This window comes from Macrobrachium nipponense, chromosome 39 (genome assembly GCF_015104395.2).
Source record: "Macrobrachium nipponense isolate FS-2020 chromosome 39, ASM1510439v2, whole genome shotgun sequence".
In the NCBI taxonomy this organism is placed as follows: domain Eukaryota; kingdom Metazoa; phylum Arthropoda; class Malacostraca; order Decapoda; family Palaemonidae; genus Macrobrachium; species Macrobrachium nipponense.
Genome location: NC_061099.1, coordinates 8193092 through 8213100, shown reverse-complemented (window position 1 = coordinate 8213100; position 20009 = coordinate 8193092). Strand labels below are relative to the sequence as shown.

The window sequence follows — 20009 nt, the reverse complement described above, 5'->3', positions numbered from 1 at the left end:
GAGGAAAACCTCAAAGCAGTTGCACTTAGAAACAGGTATATAATAGGGTGGACAGCAAGATGAAAGAGAGAAAATGAGAATGGAGGTACAGTAAAAGGAATGAAAAGGGTTGCAGATAGGGTCCGAAGGGACGCTGCGAAGAAGTACATAGTTATAAAATGAAGATATATATTAATAAAAACGATCCTGTCTCTCTTTCTCACGCACATCAGTTATCGCGAGAGTATTATTAGATATTCGCAGGGTACCCAATGAGCTACAATTACATGACAGCAGCAATAGTCGGGAAGAATGAACGCGGCGGAACAATACCAGCAACGTATTTGGTACAACACAAACAATCTACTTAGTACATTAACGAGTCATGGGTCTGTAATCTTATCGATCTCGTAACGCCGTACCTTACCGAGGATTCAGTAAATAATGATAATCATTCATAATTAAAAGGAAGTAACGACTCCACAGTTATGTAACCGCACGAGAATATTTAAAAATAAAACTGTCGTTTTATATCTAAATCAACTTGTACAGTTACATAAATGCGGATTAGTTCCCAAGTTAACACTCACGCTACTATGAGTAGTTTTTCAATCATTACGGTGGTTTGAACCACCAGACCTGATTTTTTAAGATGCATAAGTAATATTCTTGAAAGAATTTCCCACCGTTTTAATCTAAATGATGTTTCATACTCAGCTGAATGCCTAGATAATACATCACAATAAATCATTATAACCATTACAATAACTCGAATCACAAGATCTGATTTATGAAGATGTTTATTTTTTTTTTTTTCCACCAATATTCAGATTTCAATGGGATCTGACCCACAATGCAATGCGCAGACAATTGAGAGCAATAAACGGTTGCCTACAACCACTTCGCTGAAAATGCTGTTCCGGTAGGATTCACTATTTTAATCATTTACATCATAGCAGGGCCTCCAAAGGTAAATCCAATTTGATATATAACGTTCCCAGCTTGCAAAAGCCTCAATCCAACGTTTAAGAATGGAGATGATTTTTGTTTAAATTATACGTCTTATTTATAATGAAAATAAAATTATCCATGGTCCACCCAGTCTGACACTGGACATATGAAGGTAACACAAGAAAGAAATAAGAAAAACACACACACCACCACAAATTTAAAGAACTCTTTGAAACTGTAACCACTCTAGTAGCATTAACAAATTTACAGTTGGGGGGGGGGGGTGGGGGGGGGGGGGGCAACTGCACATACGACTGTTGCGTCCTGACAGTGAAATCCTCACGTAATTTAATTTGCATACTATACAATCAATTTACCAAAAATATTGATGAAAACTCCATTATACCCTTCCTCTCCTCCACTCATCATATACATACATGGCATGTCGTTATATTTATGGTACACTGTCGACAGATTTCTTCACTCCTAAACAAGGTTATATATTGGATAATATGACCTACAGGTAGAAATAGGTCATTCATCCTAGTCGTGACTAAAATATTTCTGAGCAAGAGACCGTGCGAGCATATCGACGACGCGAGAAGAATTCCATAAGCAGAAACTGAAAAATACGTTTTCTCTAAAATTCTTAATAGAACTATTTGCAACAACAACTCTGTAGTGATATCTATATAATTTTACTTAAAAAGTTTGCAATAATACATTACTACAGTCATCTTAATTTCTTACACTATGGAAAAGCCTCTAATTCCAGAACATAACATCGAGATATTATAAATAACTTTCATGTTAACATAATCGTCTGAGTAATTCCCCGAAAATTCAAGCCATGAAAAACTACAAAGTCAATTTAGTACCCGACAACGTAACGCTGACACTTAACGAGCAATTGCACCGAACAACCAGCTCCTGCTTTGCGAAACTGCATAGCATGTGTCCTGTTTATTCACGTTCTATAGTCTATTACAAGAACAGCGTACTACAGAGACTGAGAGCGAGTGTGAGACAGCACCTCCGTTCTCGACAGATAATTTACCTATACCTCGTAAAAGTGTGAAAAGGGAAAAATAAATAAATAAATTCTTCACTTCCGCCAAGAGCAACAAAATCTAGGAATCACTATTACGCTAGAACTAGATTTCACCATATATATGGATTACGGAAGCTACCGGAAAGCGTTCTTCTTCCGAATTTAATTTAAGTTTTAATTTAAGGTTAAGGGAAATCAACGTTAAATGCAATTATGTCCTAAGACCAGTAAAACATACACATTTAAATCCAGTCAGACAACGGCCGGTAGTTAGGCCCTTTTAACACGAATGTCTACACACCCCACATAAAACTCTCAACATTACATTTTTATAACATCATTTACTGACGGTTTACACTTTATAGCCCGCAAAAATCATTGTAAATCCTCGTATCAATCTAATAAGCATCAAAGAAGTCTAATTCTCTTTTCATAAGATTAACACCTACTCAAAATTTATACTTTATAAACAAGTGAGAATCGTCATTATAATTCTTCACTGCAATTCAAAATGGACAAATAAAATCTAATGCTCGCGGAGTAAACACCAAATAATGTGCGAATTAAATCACTTTACCAACGAGTAATGACAAATAATGGCAAATAAGAAACAAACTGCGGCCGTACACAAGGAGATTAATATTATACAATAACGAAAGTCTCGCTTCACAAAACATACCGAGACTATTAAAAATTGACGCTGGCAACGGGGACAGAAATCAGCCCGTTGATTCCACCGCATTTAAACCAACATCTCGGTCTCCCCCAGCCCGCCCTCCCCATCCCCGGTTCTTCTTCCTTAGTCGTGAATCGGTGTGCAGTGGGCAAGAAAGAGTCAGAGAGAGAGAGAGAGAACTCTATCTTCACCCTGAGAGAGAAAAATCACCGAAACTCAACCCAGCCGCCGCGCAATGCACTCAATTAAACCCGTCGCACTCCATTAGGCAGGAATCGACGACGTTTGAGTCTTCCGTCGGCAGGAATGACTGACCGGAGAACATTCCGAAAGAGCGTGAATGACAGTCGATTTTCGCAAATGAGACAAATTTTATGGTAGTACGATAAATGATCAATTTATGATCGATTATGCAACTTGTACTAAAGAACTTCGCATGGATACTTGCATTCAAATACACAAGGAGAGGCATCTTGATAAATTCATATTCTTACTAGGTTAATAAACATATCTTAAGGGTTAATAAGCATAAACACATGAAAAAAATATGCATATATTCACTGAAACCCTCTACAACAAAATCTTACGTAACGCAGTCTCCCTGACTGACAAGAAACGCGGGGCAAACATAGACACAGGAACGGTGTTAACTACTCTGTAATATATATGGAAATGCTTATTTGCATTTGGATTAAGTAACAAGACTGCGACCGCTAATTTGAATTAAACTTTCTCGCACTGATATTACAGCAGTCTACAACTAGGCCTAATTAATAATTGCAGTTTTTATTAAAGTATCAAAGTGTGCAAGGTGAATATAAAAGAGCCTCATGGAAACAAACAAAACACGAACACGACACTGCAATGGTAATGTTAGTGCCAACAACAAGTGACTGACAGTCAAATCTCAAGAGGAAAAAATAGAACAGGAGCTGTAAGCTCAGCCAATACCACAATGACAAAGACATTCTCCCCCCACCTAGAATCGGCAGCATTCGAGCCCTACTATAAAGTTCACTCAAATGTAATGGATACCCATTATTTTCCCCTATTTATGCAGAATTTCAGCTTCAGAGAACAGTTACCACCAATAACTAAACCCCGAGAAGAAGAGCTAACATCCGAAAATAGATCAAGTGGCCCACCTTTGAGTCACACTCCCTACTCCACTTCCGCCTGGGCCAACGTTTCTCTTTTCGGCAGAGTTGCTATTCCTTCCTAGACATTTTCGCCTAAAGGATGCGTGTGTGGAGAAATGAGAGCCCCTGTGCAACTCATATTCGAGTAATTAAGACAAACGTTACCATCTTGAGTGTCAAACATTGGCGCACTTACTGATCTCACTAGCTCAGAGGGCCACTCATTGAGCGTAACGGGCACTCCCACACTCACGTTCTGCAATTGCACCCGTTCCTTTATTCATACCGAAGCTAAATTACGTTTTCGTTAATGCATATCACATCCTTCAATAACGCAATGATGGATTACCCACAGAGACACTTTCCCCTTAAGGTCAAAATAACCCCGACTACCATATGATACCGTCACGCTCGGTGAGTGGCCCCATGTGGCCCTTGTGAGTGTAGTAATATCATTTACCTTCTTCATAATGCCGGTTTTCCTCTTGGAAAACGTCGTGTATCGACGCAGTTTGTTGTCAATAAATTCCATCTTGATTTTGACGCGCCCTTTGGTCTTCTTGCCGTTGGGCAGAAGTGACTGTTTATTTGTCTGCTGTGGCTGCTGAGCCGAATCCAGCGAAGTCTGGTGGTGCAACACGGCATCACGACTGGAGGACGGATTCATCTTGTCGTCCTTTTTCATGATGTCAGAGTCGTCGTCCGACGACAGATTCAAGGGGTCCCTGTCTAGACCAGCGTCATGCGCTGATCTCTTCATTCCTAGACTCATTCCCCCCATGGCTTGACCCATGTGGGCTCCGCCAAAAAGCTCTTGGTCGAATGCACTGAAATTCATTGGAAATTTATCGTCAACGTTATTGTGGCCTTGGCTTTGCATCTTGGAACAGAACACACTAGATGTCAAGAACACACATATTTACTAGCACAATGGATCACGACCACGACGTAGGCACTTCCCCATAAAATGCAATAACTCCTTTCCCTCTCCCTGCTACAACACGACTGAACATAAACACTGAGACACAGCTGATCTCTCGTGACGCGCAACGCACACAAACCGAGCAACCTCCGCGAGTAAACTAGTCCCACACTGTCATCTTTCTCTTTATCCTATTTAACTTATTACCACGCTTCGAAAACAGTACATACCTATTACATATCACATTATTTCATACAGATTTTCAATATCGCCGACTATACATTCACTATGACGTCGACGTGGTCGATATGTCTTTTTAGCTGTGTGATGTCTGAGTTTGCCATATAAGGGCATCCCCATCACCAAATAAGGAACGCTCTCCAAAATTGGGAGGGAAGCCCCGCCCATTTAGCACTTCTTAAAAGTTGCATGCGGTGATTTACCAATGCTTGGGAGGGCCCTTGTGTCAACAAACTTTTCACATAAACAGCTTCTGATAACGCGGCCGCATAATTTACCCCGCGATACGCATCGAAACGGCTTTTCGTTCAAACAGATGGCACAACCGACTAATCTAACCCCTTTCATTCAGTAGCGCCTTTTTACGTGCGCTCTGCGGACAGGGAACATAGCGTACGCGGATGGGTGCTGCTAAATGAAACATCAGTACAACACTCACTCCTAAAGCACTGGGAATGGATTCAGTCCCATTATGAGAATTTCGGTGCAAATTAACCGATAAATAAAATTCGCGCTACCCGTTCGTGTTTCAAAGCGACTAATATATCGTATATACACATTTTATATATGAATTCTGACATCTTTAGTCACTGCAATGCATACAATTTTAGACATTATAGGAAAGAGAGAGAGAGGGAAATATTGATGAGGTCAGCACTCACAGGCAATTTAAAAATACATATAATTGACTGAAAGTCACCCTTTACCAACATAAAATGGAAAAAAGCATTTAAAGTTGCATTCCCATATAAATACTAGCGTAACATGCCAGCAGCTTCTCCTTTGATATTTTCATTTACATCTGAATGGAAATAGTAAACGAACCATTAAGGAAATCATATTGGAGTGGGCAAATAACGATAAGCAGCACTATCGTGTTATAATGAACGTATGCACGTAATGCCACCGTGTTTTCACTATCGCATGAACACGATTTATGCATCATTTAGCAATTTCTGCAACAGCAACGTACTAAGATGATTGTTGAGTTATTGATTTATAATATATATATATATATATATATATATATATATATATATATATATATATATATATATCGTTCGTTAAAAAGTAATTGCTTTAGTGGCATCAATCAGTTTCTTGCAGGTATCTTCATACCTGCAAGAAACTGATTGATGCCACCAAAGCAATTGCTTTTAACGAAAACTGTATAAGAGAAACACTATGCCCTAAAAGTATATATTATATATATATATATTTATAATATATATATAGATTTTCGTTTAAAAAGCAATTGCTTTAGTGGCAATCAATCAGTTTCTTGCAGGATCTTCAGACTGCTAGAAACTGATTGACGCCCAATAAAGCAATTGCTTTTACGAAAATGTATCAGAGAAAAACTATGCCCATAAAAGTGTGTATATATATATATCTATATATATATATATATATATCATAATATATATATATATATATATAAATATACAATATATATACAATATATATATATATGTATGTATGCATGTATGTATGTATGTATATATATATATAGTAGCCGACAATACAGGTAAGGAGAACAAGTGCATGTATCACCAGTCTCGTCAGCAGAAAAATACCCAACAGGAGACAGACTGAAATGTACCAAAAATGGATGGCCTGAGATAACGGTAGTGCAATATCCCCAGAAACTATTCTTTAACTTTATTTGGCTTAGTAGTACCATATGTTGCCAGCACTTGCAGGTAAGGTCACCGGTGCAACTTCAGCCAATGGCAAACTAACGCAGAGGACACCAATCCACAGTCCTGAATGCCTACACAGTATCGTTTCGCTTGAACAGCCTTCCATCATTCTCAAAGTAAACATCAAAAGCAAGACCAAAATACGAGTTATAATCGAGACAAATTTCATCGGTAATCAGAGAGTTACACTGTGTAGATATCAGGTCTATAGCAGTGAGGAAAAAAAAGAAAAAAAAAAACACTAATATGTGCTATTACAAGTAGTGAGTTTGTAAGAAGTGAAAATACTGGTACTATAATCAAGACAAATTTCACCAGTCATCAGAAAGTTACACTGTATAGATATCAGGTCTATAGCAGTGAGGAAAAAAAAGCACTAATATGTGCTATTACAAGTAGTGGATTTGTAAGAAGTGGAAATACTGGTACACTTTCATTATGATATATCCTTTATCACATGCATTAAGACATTATCATCTCATATTTATGTCAACTTTATGGAATAGAAAAATGGGAGAAAGTTGTCAGGTGCTGCCTTGTGCGACCGCAGAATCAACGTAGAGGAAGAGTGTATATAAGACAGTAGTGAAACCAGCCTTGATGTGTGGAGCAGAAACATGGCCGGTAAAGAGAGTGAAAGAGAAGAAACTGGATGTGGCAGAGGTGAAAATGCTCGGGTGGATGTGTGGAGTGACAAAAATGGACAGGATCAAGACCGAAAAAACAAGAGGAGCTACTAAAGTCGTAGAATTATCAAAGAAGGCCAAGGATAGGAGACTGCAGTGGTATGGCCAGGTGATGAGACTGGAGAGAGGAAGGCCAGAGAAGTGATGGTGGATGGATGTTGTTAGAGAAGATCTGAGAGACAAACAATTGTCAGAGGACGATGTATTTGAGTATTTGACTGAACAGGATAGATGTCAGAAACATCGACCCCACATAGAAGTAGGAAAAAATGCAGAGAAAGAAAAAGATTTATGGCAACTTTGTGGATCTGGGTTGCAATGAGTTGTCTCCACTCTCAAAAATTTCTACCATAACTCTTACCAGCTCTCGATCTCCTTCTATCCCCATTTTTCATTCCCCTGCCATTCTTACGTCTTTGTCAAGCTATTTTCTTATTTATCTCTTCTGGCTAATTCTTCTTTATCCCTCTGCATTCTATATACGAACCATCTTGACCTGTTCTTCAATTATAATGGTCTTCCCACTCCTATGTGGCCTTAAATCTTGACATTCTGCAATGGTATGACACCCTAGTCTATTTTCCTTTGCCAGTGCCCATGCTTCTGATGCTAATATAAGTATTTACTATTTGCTCTTCTACTAATGGTATACAGTACTTTCATTTATTAGCAGTCTAGCTATCTTGTCTATTACCATGGGCAATGTTGCTTGAATGACTACCACCCTTTGTTTTTATTACACTCATCTATTAGACTATATTGTATAGTTTCCATTCAGGTAAAACGTTGAATGATGTACGTATATTTACCCAATTATCAACCGTAGGTACTCCTATTCAAGACTATTGAGAGTAGGGAGCTCTCTCCATTGTGGAGTAGAGAATCTAAAAATATTTTAGCAGTACTCAATGAAATATTGAAAGGGATAGTAACGTTCCTGGTATGAAATAGGCGATCACTAACCGTATGTTTGCTGATTTTTCCGTACAGAGAATTTTTATGTTAAATTTAGCTTATGCAGAAAGTTTTATTTTCATATTTAATTTTTATGATGAATCAGAAATCGTATAAAAAATTAATTTTAAAAAGGGAGAAGAACCAGTGACAGAGACAAAGGCTTCATTTCAGATGACTATCGCAGGTCGTGTCCTCTGTGCCAGGTAAGCTCTAATTTCGCGCTGACCTGTGCACGTTGGAAGGGAATTACTCATTAAGCTGTCAACATTTTTCTCTTCTCCTTTAATCATTGTTCGGCTGTTATCTTTTACAAGTAAGGACTACAATATATACATATAGAAGTATTTTTATCGATGACTGTCTGTTGCACTACCTGCATTGTTATGCATATGATTCAAATAGCCTAATTAGAGAGCGTCTTATAAACAAACCAGCGAGGATTAAAGGCTTAAAAAGTCACTCCTTTCTATTCTGAGGCTTTGGACGATATTCAGAGAGCCTATACTATAAAAGGGGACTACCGAATCAAAGTAATTTTCACTAATTTGGGGTATTATTCTTCAAAAAAGAACTTTTTTTTTTTAAAAGGCTGACAAATCTATAAGCATAAGCCTAGCGATTTGAATGGCCAAGAGTCTTCTCCCTGTTATTACCATCCTCATTGGCTACTTTTCCTCAGCATGATAATTCGACGACTTTTACCATAAATTATTTTCATCATTCGAAATTGTCATTCAAATAAGGCTTAAGTGATATAGCCTCGTAACAGATGAGTAGTTTAAGAACACAAGTCTATCCTAAGCTATCAAATTACAGTTTCTTGCTATGACTAACCTACAAAACATTTCGTTTGATGAAAATCCGCATTAATGAAGCAAAGACTTATTACACATATAAACACAAACATTATTCACCTCGAATAGAGTAATAGAAGCCGTTTTCTACGGCTTTGGTCAAGTCGTCCTAATTGCTCTCATGTCCACATGTTTATTAATCAAGAAAACCAGTAACCTTCAAATAGACCTACTTACTACTAACATCATCATCATAGCATCACTGCATTTATAGACCACATCATACAACAGAATTGGAATTTGCAAAACTATGGCACTAGGCCCAGGGAACCAGTTTAATTGGCCCCGACATTAGTGTGGACCAACAGAGCAAATGGTCAGCACCAAACGAGCACCACAATGTACGGGAGCTCTGTCTAAAGACCTCGAAGAAGAGTTTGGGATGGTCGTCCTCTGCTGAGAAATCTTTGTATACAAAGGGAAATGAGCAAATAGTTTACTGCACTGTCAAACTATCACACGGAGCCCAGTTCACTTGCTTGTGAATGGAGTCCACTTGCATTCCTTTTACTGTAGCTGCTTCCATGTTCTCTTTTTCCGTCTGACTTTCCGCCCTCTCTAACAATCGATTCAGAGAGCAACTGTGAGGTTCTCCTCCCGTTACACCTTTCAAACCTTCTTACTGTCAATTCCCCTGTCAGCGTTGAATGACCTCATAGGTCCCAGCGCTTGGCCTAAATTCTATATATTCAATACAAACCCCCATAGGAAGGGCAGAAAGAGGAAGGGGAGCAGGAATGAGGAAACTTAGAGTTCTCAGTAAGAGGAGGTAGAGGGGCACACTTATGCATTTTTTGCTCCTGACCAATTTCCAATTGCATAGGGCATTGTCGAGACAGGTATACACAACAATCCTGGGGACCTGGAGCAAGGTGAAACAGAATACATTTCACTATAACAACAGCAACTGAGGGGTCACCTACACACAGCCCCAAAGCATGATGCCACATGAGCACCAGGATTATCTAAAACTGAGCACTTGGCTAATGCTGTGTAGTACTCTGCAAAGGCAAACCAAAAGATTGTCACAACACCTTCCAGGATTGAGTTGGAACATAATCTATGATTGGGCAGATGAACCTCCTCCATTAAAACAATGGCATCCACGTCTTACACTTAATTTGTACTGGATAAGTGAGCTGGATGTTCTGACCCTCAGTGAGACAACGGTGTAAGCAGGAGTCAAAGGAATCAAGTGGTACACGAGGCTAAAATGCTGTAGCTTTAGAGTCTCTTAGACCTATGAGCATTTGCACCATTAAAAGTCACAGGATACCTTTCATGATTAAGGGCTGTAGGAGTCTTAGGCCATGGGACTAATGATTACTGTTATTCAATTTTGAAGGAGTTCTCGGATGATGGACAAACGGGATATCATAATTATAAATGTGGGAAAAAGAAGAACGCAAGTTCGAGCTAATTTTTCTAAAATTACTTGAAGCTTGTGGCGTTGGTCGTATTATTTATGTAGATATATGAAGCTTGAGGAACAACGCTTTCCCCTTTCCTAGAAAGAAAATTCCGAATCTTTGTAACAGAGAATTAGAAGTGGTGAACTGAAGTGTGACACGAAAATGCATAACAGACTCGCAAGGAAAATCAACCGGAAATCTTCTATGATTCATTTCACCAATGTTACCTAACGTGTGAGCATTGGTCAGTAAAACCCACCATTAGTTTTAACAAACCCTAATTTAGGAGTGCAAAAACAACTTTCGGAAGGAAAATAATCCGAATAAACACAATATTTATATTATAAAGGTTATAATTACTGACATGATATCCATAGTGTGCGCACCATTCCATTCTCAATCTACTCATTTCCGAAAACCTATTCACCGGTATTCAACAATTTTGTTGTAATGAAACGAAGGACAAAGGTCCATTAGTAGAGTAAATTGTCAAATGAAACAAGTGCTCTCTCTTGGGACCCGACAGAAACCCGTGCATTTTCATTACTATTCAAAACGCGACCGTATTCCCGTGGAACAAGTTGAAAATGTCATTCATTTGCAGAACAGTTTTCCACAGAAGTGAAACTATTGATGCGTCTAAAGAGAACGTGACGATAATGATTAATTTAAGTGAACCAAACACAAACTTCTTTCAGTTTTCTTCTGAAGATTGAAAAAGAAACCCACAAAATCACTGTGTATAACGTGTTTACTTATAAGTATTTACATTTTATTTTACTCAACACTCGAGTACTTTCAGGCCCTATCTGTGGCCCATTTTCAAGAGATGTGTAGGTCAGCCTGGGTCAACCGCCCAGCAGTCTTCTCTTTATTAATTTAAGTCTTTCAAAAAATCTTATCTAGCGTAATCTTGGTCATGATTGCACTTGCCTTAAAAAGATTGAGAGTTAATGAAGAATGCAACTCATTTCCATCCACAAGTAACAAAACAGAATTAGGGGTGGCACTAAACATTATTATTATTGTATTCAGATGAAACCTATTCTTATGGAATGAGCACCACAAGGGCCATTAATTGAAATTAACCTTCCAAAGAAGTTAGTGTTCATTAGAAATCTAAGGATTACAGCAGACAATATTCACTAGTTCTACAATACCACTTCTAAAAGATTTTTTTTTTTTTTTTAAATCTAGTGGCCAATGCTTTCAAAATTATGGCAATTAGACATAAGCCACGAACAATCATTTGCAACTGGTGTAAAAAATCTGAAGAAAAAATTTCGTCACTTGGACAGGGAACTAGAATGGGAACAAGGGATATTTGTTTGCAAAAAAAAAAAAAAAAAAAAAAAAAAAAAAAAAAAAAAAAGATTGAATTCCGTGATAGAGAAATGTATTAAAAACACGGGAGAAGTCTTCTTCTTTCCAACCGTTATCCCTACACTAAGGGGTTGGTTGCCTTTCCTTACAACATCAGGCATACTTTACTATTTGGTAAAGGGTTTTTACGATCGCATGCCCTTGCTGTCATCAACCATAGTTATTGCCGGTGGGCCTCGCCGTTGATTAAAAAGTCCACCTGCAAGGCAGCAGTTTCCACAGTTATTGACGGTGGGCCTAGCCTTTTACTAAAAGGTAAGCCTGCCAAGCAGCAGTTTCTACAGTTATTGGCGGTGGGCCTAGCCTTTTACTGAAATGTAAGACTGCAAGGCAGCAGTTTCCACAGTTATTGGGGATGGGCCGAGCCTTTTACTAAAAAGTAAGACTGCAAGGCAGCTGCTGTCCTTTTAGTCACCTTTTACGACACGCAGGACCTACGGTGGTAGTATTCTTTTACACTCCTACCACAGGGTGGATTCAAAACACGAGAGAAGTATCTAAACTCTAAAGCCAAAACGAGGGCGTTCAAATCCAAGACAAGCACTTACAATCAAGAGAAGAAATAAGTGCTCAAAGCACAAGATACACAAAAGAACCCCTTCCGAGAGAGAGAGAGAGAGAGAGAGAGAGAGGAGGATGAAGAGAGAGTAGAGAGAGGACGAGAGAGAGATGAGAGAGAGAGAGAGAGAGAGAGAGAGAGAGAAAGGAGAAAGGGCGGCGAGGGAAGAGAAGAAAGAGAAGGATTTGACTAATAGAAGTGCAAGGTTTTCCGTCTCTCCAAGGCCATTTTCTAGGCATAGAAAAAAAAAAAAACACTTTAGGGAACGCTCTTTTGTAAGATATGTCACTTTCGTCAATAGACTAAGAAACTATAACTATTTTTACGTAATTGCCAACTATCAATCGAGCCTAATGAGTTTGCGAGTGCAAAGCATAAAACGGTAAAAAGCAGGAGGTTGGAATTTCAGTGACGTCACACTTACAAACGCACATTTAACACATCCGAATGTTACTTTTAGAAAAGTTGTTGAAACATAAGAAACCGAAATTTCGCATGAATAAAAGCTTATTTAAATTAGGTGGAGGAACGTTATTCTACTATAAGTATGGCGCCTTTGGTTCAGTTGGATCCAGTAGTTTCGCCGTCTATAGCGAACATACACATATACATGCATACATAATCCGACCATCATTTTTATATACGTATAATATTAGGGTGTCCCTGCACGGTAAATATTATTGACCATTATACCGGTATTGTCAAAACTATTGAACGTCTAGGGGGAAGGTTAAAGCGTTTTTCAATAGTATTGAAACTATATAAGTTGACAATTAGTCTCTCTTCAGAGGGGATTACTGATAATAAACCTCACTTTTCACCTTACTACCGCAATGACATGTCCTCAACTGTAAGGAAGGAGAGAGCGGGTTTTATAATGGATTCACACAAGGGGATGCCATCCTTCTGGACAGAGCATAGGAGACGGAGTATAGCCTTAGTATAGCAGGAGAGATAAGACATGGAGGACTATACAACACGAGAGAGAAATACCCATACGCTACCTACAAAATGTAAAGACGAGTCTTAAAGAAGTCTATGAATCGACATTACATTACTTTTAGGAAATGTTGCTTTAATTCTGCGATAATCGATTTGTACCATAGATGATCATAAGGATTCTGGCTTTACAGGTAAGCAAAAGGCTTTATTCATCATGATTATATAGCAATTGATGAGATGAAAACATGTTAAATACAACCAAATAAAACAACAGTAATTGTAATCCTATGAATATAAGCAATGAAAAACTAAATCTTGAGTCTGAAACAGATTTCCGTGGGCAGTTCAATACAACGACGCTTTCTTTTATTTTTCTTCTTGAAGCATAACAGCAAGGCTAATGAAATAGAAATAGTAACTAATGATGACAAGTTGCTTTTACGAAATCCAGTAGATAGAAAACTGGATACTGACCATAAAATTGAAAGGTCTGAGGGCGAAAAATCGACTTTAAGCAGCTATTGAGTCGTGTAGGTGAAATTGTGGATGTAGTATTACTAGTGTCACGTAAATAATAATAATAATAATAATAATAATAATAATAATAATAATAATAATAATAATAATAATATGCTTTATTTCGGCTCGGGGCTATATACATTGAATATACAAAATACAGACAGTTACATACACAATCTAGATACATGAGACATGATAAAATAGAAAAAGAAAATGAATAATCGGCACTTATCCACAAAATAGCTGAGGTAGCATAAAAGCTAGTAATCAGCATACTGGTAATAAGTAATAATATTGGTGAGAAAATAAAAATGCATTGAGAGTAATAACAGCTGGTGCACATATTATATAACTCAAATTTCAACTAGAGACCTTAGGTGGTTACAGTAGTCAGGTCCAGAGGGCTTAATACATAAATTAAATGTAAATAAAACTAACTTTATAGTAATCACAGTAATAATGAAAAATTAAAATATCAGCAATAAATGTAATAATGACATAAACTGCAGATGACATCTTGCCAGTACAGAGATTAAGTCCTTTAGGGGACAAAGGCCTCCTTTCCCATCTTTCCCACAATTTAGATCTTCTTCTTGCTTCACTCCTTAGGATGCTTTGTATGAGCGAGTTGCTGCTGTTTCTCACTAGGGTTACCAGACTGGACATTGTTCACCTAACAATGATTTTTAAATTGTCCAGGTGGTTTTCTATGAACATCTGTGTGGCGGAGTAGTAGCGGGGAGTGTTTGTGAGGCGTCTCAGAATGTCATTGTGCACAACAGTGATGCGTCTCATGGTCTCTCGGGTATAGTTCGTCCAGAGGGAACACCCATAGATATTGTAGCAGTACGAGCGGAATAGCAGCAGTTTCACGTCTCGGTGACAGAAGGCAAACCTCCTTGCAATCATGTTGCCAGCTGCACATAGTTTACGACGCCTCTGTTCAATGTCTGCAGTATCTTTTAGGTCGTCGGTGATAATGTGACCCAAATACGGAAATTCGTGCACAAATTCCAGCCAATGGTTTCCGAGGAAAATTTGAGGTTCTGCAATATGCTTAAGCGATCTCGGGAGCAGCGACATGCATTGGGTCTTGGTTTCGTTGTAGATTATATAAAATTCCTCTGCATATTGGCGGCAGGTGTCGATGAGTCGTTGGAGACCTTGCACTGATGGGGAAATCAGAACCATATCGTCGGCGTAACAGAGGTTGTTTATAGTTGTTTCATTGACGGTGCATCCGATTGGGAGCGAGTTCAGTTTGACATTCAAGGCATCTGTGCACGTATTAAACAGGTATGGAGAGAGAATGCCCCCTTGCCGAAGCCCGTTTAGGGAGCCGAAGATGTAAGATAATACGTTACCCCATTTGACACAGAATTGCTGTGTGGAGAACCAGCAATGCAAAATGTCAATTAGATACAGGGGTGTGCCCCTTTTATGCAGCTTCAGGAAGAGCTTCAGGTAGTTTACTCTGTCAAATGCTTTTCTCACATCTACAAAACAAAGGAAAACAGGAGAGGCTGATGATAGGTAGTAGTTCAGCAATTCTTTCAGTATGTAGATGCAGGTGTCGGTTGAGTGGTTTGCTTTAAACCCGAACTGGTTGTCAGTTCTGTGTAGAAAGGGGAGAAGTCTCACTAGAAGAACAGACTCAAGTATCTTCGATGCGATCGTTGTGATTGCAATCGGCCGGTAGTTGCCAGGGTCAGCTGCATCCTTTAGCTTGTTTTTGATTAATGGTATCAAGTGAACTAAGAGTAGGGAGCTTGGAAGAAACCGGTGAATTATGCACACATTGAATAGGGCAGCTAGCAAAATGTAAATTATCGGATGGCAGAGTTTGAAGGCCTCTGCAGGAAGACCATCACAGCCGGGCGATTTATTATTAGGTAGGCTGTTTATGGCATCGCTGATGTTACCTGGCGAAATACGGTCTGCAAAATGAAATTGAATATTGTCAGTAAGGAGGTTATCTACATCCCTTCGGGAATCTTGATCATTTATGCAATTCAGGATATTGTTGAAGTGATCACCCCACATACTTGCAATAGCTTCGTCTCCGACTGCTTCCCCTACTCTCTGTGATAGCTTTTTAGTTTTGGGATTTAAAGACTGGATATCTTTCCAAAGACGAGGATAATCACCAGATTCTAAGTTTCTAGACATTGCATCAGCTCTTAGTTGTTTTTCATTTAACCTGCAGTGCTTAAGAGCAAGTTTGAACTGCGCTCTCGCCTGTCTCATTAGCAATGCAGTGTGCCCTTCCCTGGGGCTACCATTTTGCCTCCACAGTAAAAACATTTCTCGTGAGTATGTATACAGATCTTTAACCAAGTCATTCCATCCAGAATTACCTTGACGAAATCAGTAGGCAGTCCTGCCCGAAGCAAGCAAAGGGGAGATAATGTTCGAATAGAATTCATTCAGATCCCTCTTGTGGTGGTCATTTCTACAATTTGTGTTAGTACAAAGTAAGGTGTCTGCTAGTTGAACTATTGACCGCAACCTGGTTTCCGTGGTCGCCCTAAAGTATCTGGTTTTCTGTTGGTTTTTAAAATCCCAGTTTACCGCTGGTGGGCGATCAGTTAGGGGGTTCACGGTAGGGAGGGATGGGGTACTGAATGACACCTGTAATGGGATGTGATCATAGCCCGTTGCAAGATCATAGCGAATATTGCAGGTCATAATAGAATCATGAAGTTGTGGAGATGTGATGCAGTGGTCCAGCCGGGAAGTTGTAATAGCGTCCGCTCTATTATGTACATATGAATAGGAGGAGGGAGGAAGGAGCATTACATCGCTAATTTGGAGAGCATGATTTTGACAGAAGCGAGTAAGTTCATTATAAAATTGTTTTGTGGGGTGAGAATTAAGGTCCCCGATTATACAAATATGATCAGCAGGAGAATCATGAATAATACTGCGTAACTCTCCTAGGATCATGCATTAATGATCAAAATTATTGTTATTTTCCCATGGCATATAAACATTAATAATTAGGATTTCAGAGTTCCTACTGTCACTTGAAGCCCCAGCAATCTGTCACTCCTGTAGGTCATCACCTTTATCATATTGTCTAACGATTTGTGCCACAGGAAAGAAAGGCCTCCTTTCGGGCGACCGGCTAGGATTTGATCTGTAACTTGCATCGATGAAGTCGAGAAGGTTCTGAAGTCTTCATGAATTGAATCGCATATGGCAAGGTCATGTGGCCAGAGGAGCGTTTCTTGCAATGCAATGATGCCTTTGAAGTTTTTGCAGAATATGTTTAGGAGAGGAATGTTCCGCTTGAGGCCAAAGATATTCCAAGAAATTATGTTTAATGTATCCATGGCTACTCACGAAGATGGGAGATGAATGCGCTGATCATTTGGGTGGATGGGGGGTTAGCCAGGGGGAGTGGGCAGTCACACGCCGTGGAGGGTTGACTGGCACTTGCGGTGGAAATGACCCTGGTTGGAGTGTCAGTAAGTTCCCCTGTGGGTGGTTGATCCCGGATTAGTTTGTATCTTGAAACTAATATATTAGGACCAAAATTCTCGCCTTTAAGAATGTCGAGGCGCTGAAATAGGCAGGTAATCCTGTAAGCCACTTTATGTTTAATCCTGCATGGGAGTTCATGAGAGATGAGTGGGTCAGAGCCAGTGAGAAACTTGACTCTCTCCACTATGGCATCTAGCGTCACCGATGAGCGCAGATTGTGAATTACTACGTGACATCTCTTCTCAGGTGTCGGGCGAGGTGAAACACGAATGTTGGGCTCCGGTCCAGCGGCCAAACGGGAGGTTCTTCTCTTCTTTCTGCTTGTTTGTATCTGCCAGCCGCCAGACCCCTCTTGATCAGTTTCATCTGCATCTACGATGCGGGGTTGGGGGGGAGAGATAGGGCGGGGAGGATTACGAGGGCTAGTAATCATCACCGGAGATATATCTTCCACCGGAGGCACTGGGGAGGGAGAAGAGGTTGGGGGATCAACAGTCCCCTCGGAACGGGGCACTTCCGTGTTGCTGGGAGGAGAGGAAAAACTGGATGCCGCATTCGTAGTAGTCTGGTGGCTATCTGTGCGATTGTCTATCAAGATGTTACTTTTTAGTTAATTTGTTGAATCGTAAAAGATTAATTCCATTCCATACCAATAAAAGCTGATTTCAAATAGGGTTGGAAACGTCGGTAAATTGACATATTAAGAGAAAGAGGATGTACTTGCGATGTGTATTCGACCCGTGAAGAGAACGGCCTCGGAGTTTGTCGTCACTCGCTTGAGTCGCTTCCACCCTGCTCTGGTTTTCAGTGCCATTTATTTTTTTTATTGTGTCAAACATTCTCCCCAGTATAGTAAATTACAGTGACTTCGCGTTTTTTACGGTGATTTCGGTGGGCTTTGAACAATAAGCATCGCGGTAATGAGTCGATGACCTCAGGACAGTTGCATCTCGTCTACCTTGAAGGTAATTCTTATTTGTTTGTTTGTTTCTTACAGAAGATTTGGTATTATATTAAAGATACCTGTCGAAAGACATAAGTTAAGTTAACGAAATGAGTAATAGGATACCGCCACACGAGCTAAAGGAACCACGTGAAGTCTTGGAGTAAATGAACATTCAGTCGATTGCTGAAGAATGCTCACCTTTTCACCCGATAGTTAATTGGTGAAACAACAACAAAACTAAACCTTTAATCAAACCCTACAGAAGATTTTAGCTTCATTAAAAAAGTGAGATATAGGAAACTGTTATACGAACCAAAATAAGCATGCGAAGTCTTCGTGAAATAAGTGTTCAGGGCAATTTTGAATCCATTATGGCGTCCCCCTCAACTGCGTTTGGACACTTCCTTCCCAGCACTCATCCAACGGTGTACTGAACACTAAATGGCATTATTATGTCATGTTTATTCATATTACTGAAGATTTGAGTTGAGATCAGCACAACAAAATATTTTGATGCTTATGTGAGCGGCCTTTGGAAATGGGTCAAGTCCTTATCTTTATTAAATACAATTTTCGTCTTGGTTACACTATTACTATAAATGGGTAGGATGCACAGTAGGAGGGCTGGGTCACGAATTTCTCAGGGTATCCAGGGCAAGGGGGAAAGCCCCCTCACCCCGCCAGGCTAGGAACAGCGTTTAAAGTTAGGTAAATGTAAGTGTTGGTAGGTTATATTTCTACCGAAATAGATTACTTCAAATTGCAGTAATGATCTACAAGTGACCAATAAACGATTGAGCTATGAAACCTACACAGCTGTTAGTTAGTAGGCCGTGATTTTTTTTTTTTGGTGATGATTACCAACAGGTTTATACAGGTTAAAAGTAGAGCAGTTTGTGGCTATAGGCCTATATTTACAGTGTGTGTATGATTTCATGTCATATAACTGAACCATGTGTTTTTCTGGCTGTATATCTCGTGTTTATGCATTTATAGGCTAACTGTTGTTTGTACAAACTACACTTGTTGTGTTCCCCCAATTCTCATTATCTAGCCAAGAGAACTATGAAAGTAATAGAGTTACTGTAGCGGATCACTATGATTTATAGGGTTGAGATTATAAAAAAAGTTAAAAGCAATTGGTGAAAAGGTTTCAAGTTCATAAACCATAGAATAGGTAAACAGGATAAGATTTTAAGTCATATCTGTAATAGTTATCAACAACCAAACACATTCTGCAGGACAGAGATGCCACAAGACACTAGGTTAGTTACAGCAGTGCGTTCCAACCTAACCTAGCCTAACCTGCTCTACACCAAATATGACCTAAAGCACCATAAATCTTAGAGTAAAACGCATGGATACATTCTAGTCTTACTTTTCCTTACCTTATCTTGCGAATTGTTTATTTATAACATCGAATTGAGTGTTAGTGATGTATTAAAGTATCATAGCAGTGGTGCCATTTATTCCTACTATTAGGTAATTGTTGAAGCCTGGGTCTTCTTTTTGTTTTTATATGATTTTCATGAAGTTTTTGCTTACTGACTTGGATATTGCTTGATTGTAAGTAAAAATCCACAGTTATGTATGTGAGGAAGGCT

The 20009-nt window shown here is 39.2% G+C and overlaps 2 protein-coding genes across 4 annotated transcripts in view; one reads left to right on the top strand and one right to left on the bottom strand.

Moving 5' to 3' along the window:
• LOC135210096 (serum response factor-like) overlaps window positions 1-4821 on the bottom strand; it is a 454183-nt gene extending 449362 nt beyond the window's left edge. For both annotated transcript variants that reach the window (XM_064242897.1, XM_064242898.1), the window contains exon 1: window positions 4257-4821. In XM_064242897.1, coding sequence (XP_064098967.1) covers window positions 4257-4676 — 420 coding nt within the window. In that variant the 5' untranslated portion in view covers window positions 4677-4821. The remainder of the gene's footprint in view (window positions 1-4256) is intronic.
• Window positions 4822-18194: 13373 nt separating this feature from the next.
• The window catches only part of LOC135210092 (gastrula zinc finger protein XlCGF26.1-like), a 798432-nt gene continuing 796617 nt past the window's right edge, over window positions 18195-20009 (top strand). For both annotated transcript variants that reach the window (XM_064242890.1, XM_064242891.1), the window contains exon 1: window positions 18195-18424. The gene's annotated coding sequence lies outside the window, so the exon portion shown is untranslated. The remainder of the gene's footprint in view (window positions 18425-20009) is intronic.